This window comes from Salvelinus sp. IW2-2015, linkage group LG4q.1:29, assembly GCF_002910315.2.
Source record: "Salvelinus sp. IW2-2015 linkage group LG4q.1:29, ASM291031v2, whole genome shotgun sequence".
NCBI classification, from domain to species: Eukaryota; Metazoa; Chordata; class Actinopteri; order Salmoniformes; family Salmonidae; genus Salvelinus; species Salvelinus sp. IW2-2015.
This window is the reverse complement of record NC_036842.1, coordinates 58,947,096-58,962,023: the sequence shown is the minus strand read 5'-3', so window position 1 is coordinate 58,962,023 and position 14,928 is coordinate 58,947,096. Positions and strand designations below refer to the sequence as shown.

Sequence of the window (14,928 nt, the reverse complement as noted above, 5' to 3'; positions counted from 1 at the left end):
CCCCCTATCCAGCCACCCCCTATCCAGCCATCCCCCTATCCAGCCATCCCTCTATCCAGCCATCCCTCCGTCTGGCCAGGCTTCAGCTAAGGACTTACCCGTGCTCTCCTCTTCTGTGAACCCAGGCCTTTTTTAATGATGACTTATAACATTTCATGTTTTCTTTCCTTTTTTCCACTCAATGTCCTCCATCCCTCCATCCCACAGGAGCCTATACATCAGTAAAGTGTTTGTCAGTGGCATACTCATGAATATGCAAATGTATTTGTCTGGGTAGAAAATGCATAGCGGTGTTTCAAGGAGAGAAGGCTTTCAACACAGTAGCCTCAAGCCAAATACAGACTGGGTGGTTTGGAACTCAAGCCTAATTRAGTCAGGCTTCTACTTATGTTTAATAGACATATTTTATCCGCTTTCTTATTGCTTAAAGGATTACATAGTCTAATATCTAGTAGCCCTTAATTGTCTGTTTCCATATGTTTTATGTAATAAATAATTAGTAGCTTCTCATGGATGACTGTACACATTATTGTGTAATAAATCCAGGCTGTGTCACGTCTGGCCGTGATGGGGAGTCCCATTGGGCGGCGCACAATTGGCTCAGCATCGTCGGGTTTGGCCGGGGTAGGCCGTCATTGTAAATAAGAATTTGTTCWTAACTGACTTGCCTAGTTAAATAAAGGTTAAATTAAAAATACAAAAATACCTCCGTCTCCCTTACTCTTCAGAGTCGATACCTGTGGTTATGGCACAATTCTTGTTTTTACAGGGCTATGATGATTAGTAAACAATGATTTATCTGTAGCATACAATAACTTACTAAATCGCTATATCCWGTTATTGCTCACCTCAGTCATTCAGTTGATATATTTAAATAACGTATTACATAGTCAACTGTTGAATTACTTATTTCTGATTAACATGGCTGTTTTTCTCGTTGTTTCAAGTTTTATTCGTTGTATAATTTTTTGTCTTTTGAATAGGCTTCATTGCTTTTCACTGGTGTCCCCTCTGTTCGCAGAAACAGGCTAATGCGTAATGGCCAGTTTTTTTCCGCCAGCTGTCAGTTGGAGCTCCCATCTCCTGCTTCAGACATCATCCCATATGACTACTGCAGTCTCCATAATGTGACTTCCTCATTTYACTCTCTAGCCTCAGCCAGTACCCAACTACTTACCATTCACATCACTACTGTTTTTCACCGCTGGGCTGTATTTCACTCTCATTCAGATGCCTTTGTTTATGATAGCTAGCCCCTCTKATTTTCTGCGCTGTGTACAGCACGCACGTTTAATAGGGTTATTTATGGTTTAAATAAATAACCGTTAGCGCTCACATGGACCTGAGGCCTGCTGTCATTGCACTCTATTGTGGCATAGTCAATAAAAACCTCTCTACTCCTCCTTCCGCCATTCCGACCCACATCATTCCAAATGGCTTCATTCACCTTCATGTGGGCGTGTTGTGGCTGGTAGTTAATCTCTCACCTCCATGAGAAATTAACAGACACAATTAACGGACTGGGCTGGATTTACCTCCCAGCTGATGGAGATTTGTGAGGCTTTTATTTTATTTGGGTATTTGATAGTCTAGTATATTCATTTTTTTTCCCAGGTGTGTGTGTGTGTAACTTTGCAGACTTAAAGACTTGTGCGAGTGAGTGTGTGGTGTGTGCGTGCGCGTCTGTGTGTGTGTGTTGCGTGCATGCTCACTGTTCTCACATGCTCACCTAGAGACTTATTATTTCATGTGAGGGGGCACATTGCTTAAATGTCATCCTTATTAGTGGGACTGTATCAGGAAACAAAGTATACATCAGTAAGTGGAAGGCCTAATTAATATCTAGGGGGGAATATCTATATTCATATCCTCACATATGAAATGGTATTCCATTTGTAAGTATTGAAAATGGCTGCTGTTTAGTTAAATAACTATCACTAAAAAAGAACACCCACAAATCTAGTTGTTTCAACAAAATATTATTAAGTAAGTTAACTGCTTCCACAGCCCTTTTTTTGTTTACTCAACTTTTCGGTCCAAGTGTTACCTGAACAAACAAATAATGTGTTGCCAAAACTTAGCTACAACTTGAGAAAACTTTTTCAAAAATTCAGTCAAATTAAAATGATGTGTTTGCTTAAGTTGTCTCATATGTTCATTCAACTGGAAATTATTATTTGTGCATCTTAACTAAAAAGGCTGTGGAACTGGTTAAACACACACAAACAGTGCTTTTAACATACCATGTATGTCAAATATTGAAAACATTGTAACATTGTGCATGTTCATTTATACAGTCATTATTATTCAACTTGTCCTCACCTTGGATTTGAACTCACTACCTCTTGATTCATGGCATTCCAATCTTCCTGCTACACCACCATGTCTGTGCAATTATCAGTTAACAGGTTTGAGGAGTAATCCGTTACATGTAAGGGATTACAAAAAAGGGTAACTGTAATCGTTACGTTACCAGCAAAAATATTGTAATCAGATTACAGATACTTTTGAAAAACTAGATTACTTTGAGTATTACTTTTAAATTCAGAAAGGATGTTTGCGAAAACAATTCTTTGACACTTTTCTGTTTTCTCAATGACATTCAAATCAGCATTGAAAAAAGGCACAAATGTAAGTTTGTTCCACCTGAGCGAGTCTGACCACAAGTCAGAGACCACTATGATGACACACGAAATGTGTTTGATGGATCGCGGGAAAAGAGCAGGAATAGGCTTTTGTAGGCTACAGTCCAAGCTATGTCTTCCAATGGTGCGACTGCTGTCGGCATCCAAAGATTATCCAATTTGAATAAACGCTTGGAAGTAAGGATGACAGCAGTGGTGTAGTCTACGGCGATACGGATATCACTTATTATTGATATCTACATTGCGCAGTGATGTGAATCACACTGCTGCTCTCATTTAGCTATTTGCGCCTTACGGATTTGTTTTGTGGATGGCTGTTCACAAATCTAAACGTGTATTTGAACCCAATAATGGTTGAATTCAATAAGTTTAAGCTGCCTATCAATCATTGTTTTTGAAACCAGTGGACAGCCACTGAAAAATGTGATCTTGCAACAGCTACATAGTGCGAATCCCAGCCTATGGAATAAATGTAGGGCTTTTATTGCTCAATCTAATTCATGCTGTTAAAAAAAGTAATATTCTTGAAGATCAAGGGGTATAACATTTATTGGAATGACTGGAATTCTGATAGACTTTGTTTTTAATGTAAAAATATAATTTAATTGTATTATGATATGTAGTAGAAAGTGATGGGTTAGAAGAAGCCTACATAACCAACCCATAAAGTACAATTTTACATCCATATATGACCAGCTATGTAAACTTTAACATTGATTTATCCTGCAATAGGATAAATTATTCATTTGGTAATATACATTTCTGTCTTTTTTTTAATGCCTCAAATGGTGAAAGTAATCTAAAAGTAACTGAATGTAATCAGATAATGTTACTGAGTTTGGGTAATCCAAAAGTTACATTACTGATTACAAATTTGAACAGGTAACTAGTAACTGTAACAGATTACATTTAGAAAGTAACCTACCCAACCCTGTCAGTTAATCTGACTATTCTCTATTCATTGATTCAATTGACTTATTTAAGCATTTTTTTTCTTCTTTTTATGTTACTCCTTAATCACTATGATAAAGAAAATAATTATTCTTGGGTGTACTTTTAACAGTGCTGAGATTTTATTTGAAGTGCAAAGTGTAGCAATACTGGTGAAGTCAGTTATGGACACATATGTGGTGGAGTAGGAGGAAGAGTGGAATGCTGTGAACCACAAGGTTTTGAGTTCAAATCCCAGGTGAGAACAACTTGAATATTAATTTCTATATGAACATACACAATGTAATCATGTGTGTCAAATATGTAAGTTGAAAAGTTGTATGATAAAAGCATGTGTGTAACTAATTCCACAGCCTTTTTTTTGGTAAGATGCCCAAATAATAATTTATAATTGAATGAACGTATGAGACAATTTGAGCAAACACATCATTTTAAGTAGACAGAACTTTGGGCCAACAAAAAATGTTAAGTTCAGATAACACTTTGACCTAAAAGTTGAGTAAACCAGTTAATGAAGAATATTTAGTTTAAACAACTCCATTTAGTTTTTCAGTGTAGGCTATACTGTCATGATCGGGGGAAAGGCCGTTATGCATACAAAGAAAGATCTTTGGGTTATCTAAGACGTACAGCATGTCTCTCTGACACATATTCTTCCCAGACGTTATCTTCGGCATATTTCATTGATCTTACATGGTAGAGTCTGTATTGACTTTTCCCAATCAGGGACTAAGGAGGCACAGAGTGGTTTGTGATGTCTGTATTGAGTGGTTTGTGATGTGTTTTGACATGAGGAACCCCAAATGCATAAAGGCACAGTACAGGGCCCTGTAAACACACTGTGCACTGCAGCTCTCAGTTAGGCTTTTGACCTCTGTGGTACCTTACCCATCAATAGACAACTCCCCTGATTCCCTAGCAAGTACCATAAAAAGAAATCCCTGTTGTTCACTTTGGAACATAATGTATTGTTGTCTCTGATTTTATGCTTGGTCTTACATGTTACATGTTGTTTACTTCAGTAAAATCTGTCACTACGAAAGACTTCTGATCAGATGGACTCCTGGGATGGTTGTTGAAAATGAGCGGGAGCTAGARGCAGTATGGTGCAAAGCATTGGATGATTGTGTATCAAATCAAATGTGATTAGTCACATGCGCCGAATACAACCTTACAGTGAAATGCTTACTTACAAGCCCCTAACCAACAATGCTGTTTAAAAAATATGAATAAGAAATAAAAGGAACAAGTACTTAAAAAGCAGCAGTAACATAACAGTAGCGAGGCTATACACAGGGGGGTACTGGTACAGAGTCAATGTGTGGGGGCACCGGTTAGTCGAGGTAATATGTACAGTTGAAGTCGGAAGTTTACATACACTTAGGTTGGAGTCATTAAAACTTGTTTTTCAACCACTCCACAATTTTAACAAAGTTTTGGGAAGTCGGTTAGGACATCTACTTTGTGCATGACACAAGTCATTTTTCCAACAATTGTTTACATTATTTCACTTATAATTCACTGTATCACAATTCCAGTGGGGCAGAAGTTTACATACACTAAGTTGACTGTGCCTTTAAACAGCTTGGAAAATTCCAGAAAATGATGTCATGGCTTTAGAAGCTTCTGATAGGCTAATTGACATAATTTGAGTCATTTGGAGGTGTACCTGTGGATGTATTTCTAGGCCTACCTTCAAACTCAGTGCCTTTTTGCTTGACATCATGGGAAAATCAAAAGTAATCAGCCAAGACCTCAGGAAAAAAATTGTTAGACCTCCACAAGTCTGGTTCATCCTTGGGAGCAATTTCCAAACGCCTGAAGGTACAATGTTCATTTGTACAAACAATAGTACGCAAGTATAAACACCATGGGACCACGCAGCCGTCATACCGCTCAAGAATGAGACGCCTTCTGTCTCCTAGAGATGAACATACTTTGGTGCGAAAAGTGCAAATCAATCCCAGAACAAACAGCAAAGGACCTTGTGAAGATGCTGGAGGAAACAGGTACAATAGTATCTATATCCACAGTAAAACGAGTCCTATATCGACATAACCTGAAAAAGCCGCTCAGCAAGAAAGAAGCCACTGCTCCAAAACCGCCATAAAAAAAGCCAGACTATGGTTTGCAACTGCACATGGGACAAAGTCGTACTTTTTGGAGAAATGTCTTCTGGTCTGATGAATCAAAAATAGAACTGTTTGGCCATAATGGCCATCGTTATGTTTGGAGGAAAAGGGGGTGCTTGCAAGCCAATGAACACCATCCCAACCGTGAAGCACGGGGGTGGCAGCATCATGTTTTGGGGTGCTTTGCTGCAGGAGATACTGGTGCACTTCACAAAATAGATGGCATCATGAGGCAGGAAAATTATGTGGATTTATTGAAGCAACATCTCAAGACATCAGTCAGGAAGTTAAAGCTTGGTTGCAAACGGTCTTCCAAATGGAAGCATACTTCCAAAGTTGTGCAAAATGGCTTAAGGACAACAAAGTCAAGGTATTGGAGTGGCCATCACAAAGCCCCTGACCTCACTCCTATAGAACATTTGTTGGCAGAACTGAAAAAGCATGGTGCGAGCAAGGAGGCCTACAAACCTGACTCAGTTACAACCAGCTCTGTCAGAGGAATGGGCCAAAATTCACCCAACTGATAGTGGAAGCTGTGGAAGGCTACCTGAAACATTGACCCAAGTTAAACAATTTAAAGGCAATGCTACCAAATACTAATTGAGTGCATGTAAACCTCTGACCCACTGGGAATATATGAAAGAAAAAAAGCTGAAATAAATAATTCTCTCTACTGTTATTCTGACATTTCACATTCTTAAAATAAATGGTGCTAGTAACTGACCTAAAACAGGGATTTTTTTACTAGGAAGTAAATGTCAGGAATTGTGAAAAACTGGAGTTTAAAAGTAGTTGGCTAAGGTGTATGTAAACTTCTGACTTTCAACTGTACAAGTAGGTAGAATTATTAAAGTTACTATGCATAGATAATAACAGAGAGGTAGCAGCGAGTAAAAGAGGGTGGGGCGGCAGTGCAAATAGTCTAAGTATCCATTTGATTAGATGTTCAGGAGTCTTATGGCTTGGCAGAGAGAACTGTCTATGACTAGGTTGGCTGGAGTCGTTGACAATTTTAGGGTCTTCCTCTGACACCGCCTGTATAGAGGTCCTGGATGGAGGAAGCTTGGCCCCAGTGATTACTGTCCGTACGCACTACCCTCTGTAGTGCCTTGCGGTCGGAGGCTGAGCAGTTGCCATACCAGGCAGTGATGCAACCAGTCAGGATGCTCTCAATGGTGCAGCTGTAGAACCTTTTGAGGATCTGAGGACCCTTGCCAAATCTTTTCAGTCTCCTGAGGGGGAATAGGTTTTGTCCTGCCCTCTTCACGACTGTCTTGGTGTGCTTGGACAATGTTAGTTAGTTGGTGATGTGGACACCAAGGAACTTGAAGCTCTCAACCTGCTCCACTACAACCCCATCGATGYGAATAGGGGCGTGTTCGGTACTCCTTTTCCTGTAGTATGCAATGTGTTCATGTGTTTGTACCTGTCCCTATTCAAATAAACCATAAATAAAATATAGTCTGTTGGGATGTGTTTTCAGGACTGGGAGTTCCCTCAGTTCATGGGCGACCTTGATATGAACCTGCCTGGCATGTCCACCACACAGCTCAAGTTCAAACTTCCTGTCTGCAAGAGCATCTTCAAAGAGGAGTACCACATCCATATCACAGGTACGGACATTACCAAGCAACATGTATTACATACAAAACATACTATACTTTTTCCACATTTTGTTACGTTACAGCCTTATTCTAATATGTATTAAATAAAATACAATTCTCATCAATCTACACACAATACCCCATAATGACAAAGTGAAAATAATGGAAAATGTATGGAAAATTTATATTTTTATAAATGTATATTTATATAAGTATTCAGACCCTTTAGTCAGTACTTTGTTTTTTATTTATTTTTATTTAAACTTTATTTAACTAGGCAAGTCAGTTAAGAACCAAATCTTATTTACAATGACAGCCTACCCCGGCCAAACCCTAACCCGGATGACGCTGGGACAATTGTGCGCCGCCCTATAGGACTCCCAATCATGGCCGGTTGTGATACAGCCTGGGATCAAACCAGGGTCTGTAGTGARGCCTCTAGGACTGAGATGCAGTGCCTTGGACCGCTGCGCCACTCAGGAGCACCTTTGGCAGCGATTACCCCATAATGACAAAGCGAAAACAGGTTTTTAGAAATTTTTGCAAATGTATTAAAAATAAAAACAGAAATACTTTATTAAGTATTCAGACCCTTTGCTATGAGACTCGACATTGAGCTCAGGTGCATCCTCTTTCCATTGATCATCCTTGAGATGTTTCTACAACTTGATTGGAGTCCACCTGTGGTAAATTCAWTTGATTGGACATGATTTTGGAAAGGCACACACCTGTCTATATAAGGTCCCACAGTTGACAGTGCATGTCAGAGCAAAAACCAAGCCATGAGGTCGAAGGAATTGTCCGCAGAGCTCCGAGACAGGATTATGTGGAGGCACAGATCTGGGGAAGAGTACCAAAACATTTCTGCAGCATTGAAGGTCCCCAAGAACACCAGCGGCCTTCATCATTCTTAAATGGAAGAAGTTTGGAACCACCAAGACTCTTCCTAGATCTTTCCGCCCGGCCAAACTAAGCAATCGGGGGAGAAGGGCCTTGTTCAGGGAGGTGACCAAGAACCCGATGGTTACTCTTGAGAGAGCTCCAGAGTTTCTATGTGGAGATGGGACAACCATCTCTGCAGCACTCCACCAATCAGGCATGTATGGTAAATTGGCCAGACGGAAGTTACTTCTRAGTAAAAGGCATATGACAGCCCACTTGGAGTTTGCCAAAAGGCACCTAAAGGACTCTCAGACCATGAGAAACAAGATTCTCTGGTTTGATGAAACCAAGATTGAACTCTTTGGCCTGAATGCCAAGCGTCACGTCTGGAGGAAACCAGTGCATCAAGCTGTGGGGCTGTTTTTCAGCGGCAGGGACTGGGAGACTAGTCAGGATCGAGGGAAAGCTGTACGGAGCAAAGTACAGAGAGATCCTTGTTGAAAACCTGCTCCAGAGCACTCAGGACATCAGACTGGTGCGAACATATCTGGAGAGACCTGAAAATAGCTGTGCAGAGGATCTGCAGAGAAGAATGAGAGAAACTCCCCAAATACAGGTGTGCCAAGCTTGTAGCGTCATACCCAATAAGACTCGAGGCTGTAATTGCTGCCAAAGGTGTAATAGATCCAARGAGTAACAATCCATATACAAGGGGTACCAGTACCGAGTCCATGTGCAGGGTTTGTAATTGAGGTAGATATGTACATATAACTAGGAATAAAGTGACAGGTAGTAAACAGTAGCAGAAGCGTATGTGATGAGTAAAAAACTTTAGTGCAAAAGGGTCAATGCAGATAGTCTATTTGGTGAACTATTTAACTATTTAGCAGTCTCATGGCTTGGGGCTAGAAGCTGTTCAGGGTCCTGCTGTTGGTTCCAGACTTGGTGCGTTGCCATGCGGTAGCAGAGAGAACAGTCTCTGACTTGGGTGGCTGGAGGCTTTGACAATATTTAGGGCCTTCCTCTGACACCMCTTGGTATAGAGGTCTTGGATGGCAGGGAGCTTGGCCCCAGTGATGTACGGGGCCGTCCGCACTACCCTCTKTAGCGCCTTGCGGTCGGATGTTGAGCCGCTGCCATACCAAGTGGTGATGCAGCCAGTCTAGAGGCTCTCAATGATGCAGCTGTTTTCTTTTTTGAGGATCTGAGTGCCCATGCCAATCCTGTAGTCCACAATTAGCTCCTTTGTGTTGCTGACGTTGAGGGAGAGGTTGTTGTCCTGGCAGTCTCTGACTTCCTTCCTATAGGCTGTCTCATCATCGTCAGTGATCAGGCCTACCACCGTTGTGTCGTCGGCAAACTTAACGATGGGGTTTGAGTCAGGCGCTGCCACTCAGTCATGGGTGAGCAGGGAGTACAGGAGCACTCATAAAAAATTGTGTTGAAGGCTGAGCTATAGTCAATGAACAGCATTCTCACATAGCTGTTCCTCTTGTCCAGATGGGAAAGGGCTGTGTGTGGAGTGCAATCTCTATTGCACTCCACACTGTTTATCTATTGGGGTGAATTGGAGTGGGTCCAGAGTGTCTGGTATGATGGTGTTGATGTGAGCCATGACCAGCCTTTCAAAGCATTTCATGGCTACAGATGTGAGTGCTACGGGGCGYTAGTCATTTAGACAGGTTACCTTGGRGTTCTTGGGCACAGGGACTAGGGTGGTCTGAAACATGTAGGTATTACAGACTGAGTCAGGGAGAGGTTAAAAATGTCAGTGAAGACACTTGCCAGCTGGTCAGCGCATGCTTTGAGTACGTGTCCTGGTAATCCGTCTAGCCCAGAGGCCTAGTGAATGTTAACCTGTTTAAAGGTCTTACTCACACCGGTTACGTGATCACACAGTCAAACATATTCTCAGAGAGTACACTCTTCCATTTAAACCATCACCCATGTTTCATTACGTTCCACAGCATGCTCCCAGTGACAACCATCAAGGTGGAGAGAAACTAATGTTCCCATGCTAAATGTTAAACTGTTCAAACGCTCCCTGATCTACACTAGGTTGTTAACCCTAATGCATCGCACACTCATTTAGCATTATGTTAATGGTCTTACACTATGTGACTGCTTTGACTAAAAGCTTATCAACGGTGTTGCGTCTCAGGAAAGGGAGGGAATGGTGTCACATGTACCCAGGGAATCATCTGCCTTTAGATAAGTAAACCTGGAGAGATTGCTACCATTACTGTAATGACCTCATTTCATTAAGAGTCAATGTTGGACCTAGTACCTGCAAATGCCTTAACACACATACTGTCTGTCTTTCTGTGTTTTGTGAATTGATTACCTTGAATGAATTAGATTCATAAAAGCTTTATAATTTGTCCCAACAGTACAGCAATCAGTGAATGAAAGGACATGTCAAAGTCAGCTTGGGTACAATACAATATACAATTCATCTGGATTTTGCCATAAAGAAGTTACTGTAACTGCCACACCGTTTCTTTCTCCCTGCAGGTAAGTGGTTCAACTACGGCATCATCTTCCTGGTGTTGATCCTGGACTTGAACATGTGGAAGAACCAGATCTTCTACAAGCCCTATGAGTACGGCCAGTACGTTGGTCCAGGGGAGAAGATCTTCACCGTGGAGGAGCCCCATACGCTGGGCGACTTCAACCGCAGCACGCTCACCTACAAGTGGCGCTCCAGCAACGTAGATCCGCTGACCAACCGCTCGTATGTCCATCGGGACATGTTCCTGCACAGCCGCTACGTGGGCGCCAGCCTGGACATCAAGTGCCTGGCCTTCATCCCCAGCCTGGCTGCCTTTGTTCTCTTTGGCTTCTTCATCTGGCTGCTGGGACGTTTCCAGGACAGCGAGACCTTCCCGGAGAGCCAGGTGGACAAGACGTACGAGAGGATTAAGAGGAAGTCTCCGTCGGAGTATAGTAAGGACATGGGCGTCACGCCAGAGGAGGTGCACATCTCTATGAGCGAGACGCTCAAACGTTCCGGAACCCCCATGCTGCTGTCAGTGGACGGGCACTTGGCTCCGCACACCGCCACCTCCACCAACTCCATCTCGCCTGTTTCCACGGAGACCCAGGAGACGCACCCCAGCATAGTCATTGACAGCGCGGAGACGGGAGAACCAGCGGTTTCCTTTGAAGTCAGTAAACTGTCACCGCCCTGACCTTACTGCCCTTAGGGGAAATACTGTTACTGTCTMCTGCTGACAGACACATAGCCTGAAGGGACGACATGAGACCAGAGAATAGAGACTAAGACCAAACTGAAAGACAATTTCAGTCCAGATCTTTTCAGTCTGGGTGGATATTGAACACAACACTAATTGAGTGTTCCTACAGCAGAGGATGTAGCTACACTGGCCTCTTGGGTTCTTCTGGACTATTGGTTTTGCGACCAGTCTTTTTGTAAGCCCGTGTTTTTAGGATCTCTAAGGTGACACCAACACAATGACAAACGCTCACTGCAAAGTCATATTGTCAACATGGTGCTATCGCTTGATTTTACTTTTTTCTAATAGCAAGGTGTATTTTCTTATCGTGACACATTTTGGTGCCTATGTGGGAGAACTACTTCTACAGTTGATCGTGACCTCGGGACTATAAGGCTCTATCGGCGCAAAGAATAGTTCTGAGATATCGAGCATCAAAGTTTTCACATTCCAGATCTCAGAACTGTTTTGTAGTGAATTCTTCATTCATAACCTATTAAGGTCCTCACCTTAAAGGTACCTAAATTACAGAGTATCAAAATCCTAAGACATTTGTAAATCTTTTTTTTTTTTTAGGGGGGTGCAAACGCAGATAGAACCTTATGGTTCTGAGATGTCAATCTGGCTTCAGCCATAAGATTCTATCTGCCACAGAATGTTGCAATTATTTCAATTTCAAAAGAAAAGTACAATCATGTAAGGATTAAATAAAGAGAATACCCTTCCTTCTTTCTAATCACATCATCAAATATATGAATTAATGTTCATCACACATTTGATAAACTGATAGTTCACTAAAATGACAAATACAATATATCCTAATAGCATCATTGCTCTGGATGAGTAAACGGACATATTTTTCTGGTCTCTGACACCCAAAGTCAGTAAACTACTTCCTAGTTATCAATCAAATGTTTTACTGTACGTTAGAAATGTTGGTGAAATACTCCTTCCATGGAGGTTTTTCGTATTGATATAGAACAAGATATAAACAGCAATGCCTCTCCAATGGGCCTTAAACATGGTCTAAGGCACCTGTGTTTATTTATTTGTACCATAAAGGGCTTAAGTGATGGCCATTCTTCTGTAAAAGTGATGGAAAAAATCAAAGTCATTGCAAAAGAGGACCAGAACCTATGATATCAATAATCGAGGACTTTGGGCTATAAGGTTCTAGCTGCAAAATGTATGGTTTTGAGATGAAAAATACTTATTAAGTCCCAGATTTCAAAACTGTTTTGTGATGTCTTCCTCTTTCATGACTCAAAAAGTATATCACCTTACAAACAATAGTTTTTGATTGACAACCCAGTCTTGTGTGATTGGATTGCAGATAGTACCTTACAGCACCAAGTTCAAAGGTGTTAAAACCTTTGATATTCTTTCCATGGTGAATGGACTTTTTCACAAATCTGACATATTTTACATGTGAAGGACCTCCTAAAGAGCAACTCTTATGTGAATAATTCGTTTTTTTTACCAACAGTTCAGATAAAACCTTATAGTCCCAAGGTCTCGCGATGCATGACACCCAATTGTCATGGCTAGTTTATTGTAACACTGCAGTTTTACAGCTGAAGAGGTGCCTTGATAACCCACATCACTAAAGGACCCACATCCAAAATACAGTATTATAGCTTACAGTTATAGCTGCAGCAAAACAAAAGATGTCTGATAGTATGTGTCTGTCTTGTTCATTTTCAGTGTTTCACTTGACTACGTTTACCCTTTCAGACTTCATGACTGATTTATCAATTCATTTGTTATCCTTGATAATTCTCACATATCCCATCTCCATGCGTTTATTTTCTTGTAGTCATAGAAATGACTGGATTTCTAAACCTCTGATGATGATAATATCATGATGAGCTATTTATTTTATGGATGTAAGATAGCTCCTAGGCATCATCTATTTTCAAATAACAAACAAAAGTCACCTCATGGTCGCTTATCTATCTGGTCATTATACTCAAACAAATGCAAATGAATGAAAGGTCATTTGCCCTTGGCCTGGTGAATGTGCTTTTGTTATACAAGGGGAGAGAAGTTCACCAAATCTAACTGCTGCACCCATATCATATACCCCAGCAGAATACTGTATGTACCACAATTACGACCCTGGTTCAAAGCCAGTATTGGGGTCATGGTTTGGTTTGAGAAGGACACATAGAGAATGTGACCTATTTACTTACAGCTGACAAGCAAAAGATAGTGGGAGATTTTATGAGTTGTGAAAGTTGTTATATCACATACGTTAGGTGTGTGACTACTGTATACCAACGCCCTGTTATTGAAGTGTTTTCTAACAATGCCTTTGTGTGTGTGTGTGTGTGTGTGTGTGTGTGTGTGTGTGTGTGTGTGTTGTGTGTGTGTGTGTGTGTGTGTGTGTGTGTGTGTGTGTGTGTGTGTGTCAGAGAGAGTGAGGATGGCCAATTCTGTGAAGAGGTCAATGTAGTCAACATAAGTGGTGTCCTTGGTTCAGTGATCCCCCTACACTTTACAGATCAAAGACCTCATTACAGCTCAACTTATTTCATTTTGGAGATATGGCTGTGCAACAGGCAACAAATTGCTAAATGTATGGGGCAATGGCTAATGAGTGTGTTATCTCACTTTAAGTAATCTAGTGATATATTTGTAATGTATTGTGCTTCGGGTGAAACTGAATGTTCCCCTGCTGTTATACATGGTATTGTATGGCATAACTGACAGATAGTTTGCATCCTTGTGGTTGTGTGTTTTTTAATAAACAAAGGATATCTCTTTTAACATGTTGGCTACAATAAATGTCCGTTGAATAATGCTATCAATAAAATGAATACATTTTGCTACATGCTAATGTGACGTGCCTTAATTATACTTGTGGGGTTGACAAAGAATATCCATGTGAGATACACTACATGACCAAAAGTGCTCGTCGAATATTTCATTCCAAAATCATGGGCATTAATATGGAGTTAGTCCCCTTTGCTGCTATAACAGCCTCCAGTCTTCTGGGAAGGCTTTCCTAGATGTTGGAACATTTTTTGGGGACTTGCTTCCATTCAGCCACAGAGCATTAGTGGGTCGGGCACCGATGTTGGCGATTAGGCCTGGCTCGCAGTCGGCGTTCCAATTCATCCCAAAGGTGTTAGATAAGGTTGAGGTCAAGTTCTTCCACATTGATCTCGACAAAGAGCTCTAGAGTTCCTCTGTGGAGATGGAGAACCTTCCAGAAGGACAACCGTCTCTGCAGCACTCCACCAAATCAAATCAAATTTTATTTGTCACATACACATGGTTGCAGATGTTAATGCGAGTGTAGGGCATGCTTGTTGCTTGGCACTTACCATAAATGCCTAATTGGTGAGTGCTGCTGCAGCACTCACCCAATTAGGCATTTATGGTAAGTGCCAGACGGAAGCCACTCTCAGTAAAAGGCACATGAAGGCCCACTTGGAGTTTGCCAAAAGTCACCTAAAGACTCTCAGATCATGAA

At 41.3% G+C, this 14,928-nt stretch overlaps 1 protein-coding gene across 2 annotated transcripts in view; it reads left to right on the top strand.

Moving 5' to 3' along the window:
* LOC111962245 (transmembrane protein 117) overlaps positions 1 to 14,928 on the top strand; it is a 78,908-nt gene that overhangs the window by 59,870 nt on the left and 4,110 nt on the right. The window contains exons 7-8 of one of the 2 annotated variants that reach the window (XM_023985187.3): positions 7,212 to 7,341; positions 10,729 to 12,526. In XM_023985187.3, the coding sequence (XP_023840955.1) occupies positions 7,212 to 7,341; positions 10,729 to 11,405 (807 nt within the window). In that variant the 3' untranslated portion in view covers positions 11,406 to 12,526. Of the gene's footprint in view, positions 1 to 7,211; positions 7,342 to 10,728; positions 12,527 to 14,928 lie in introns of those variants that run through there. The other variant, XM_023985186.3, reaches the window with a different exon arrangement.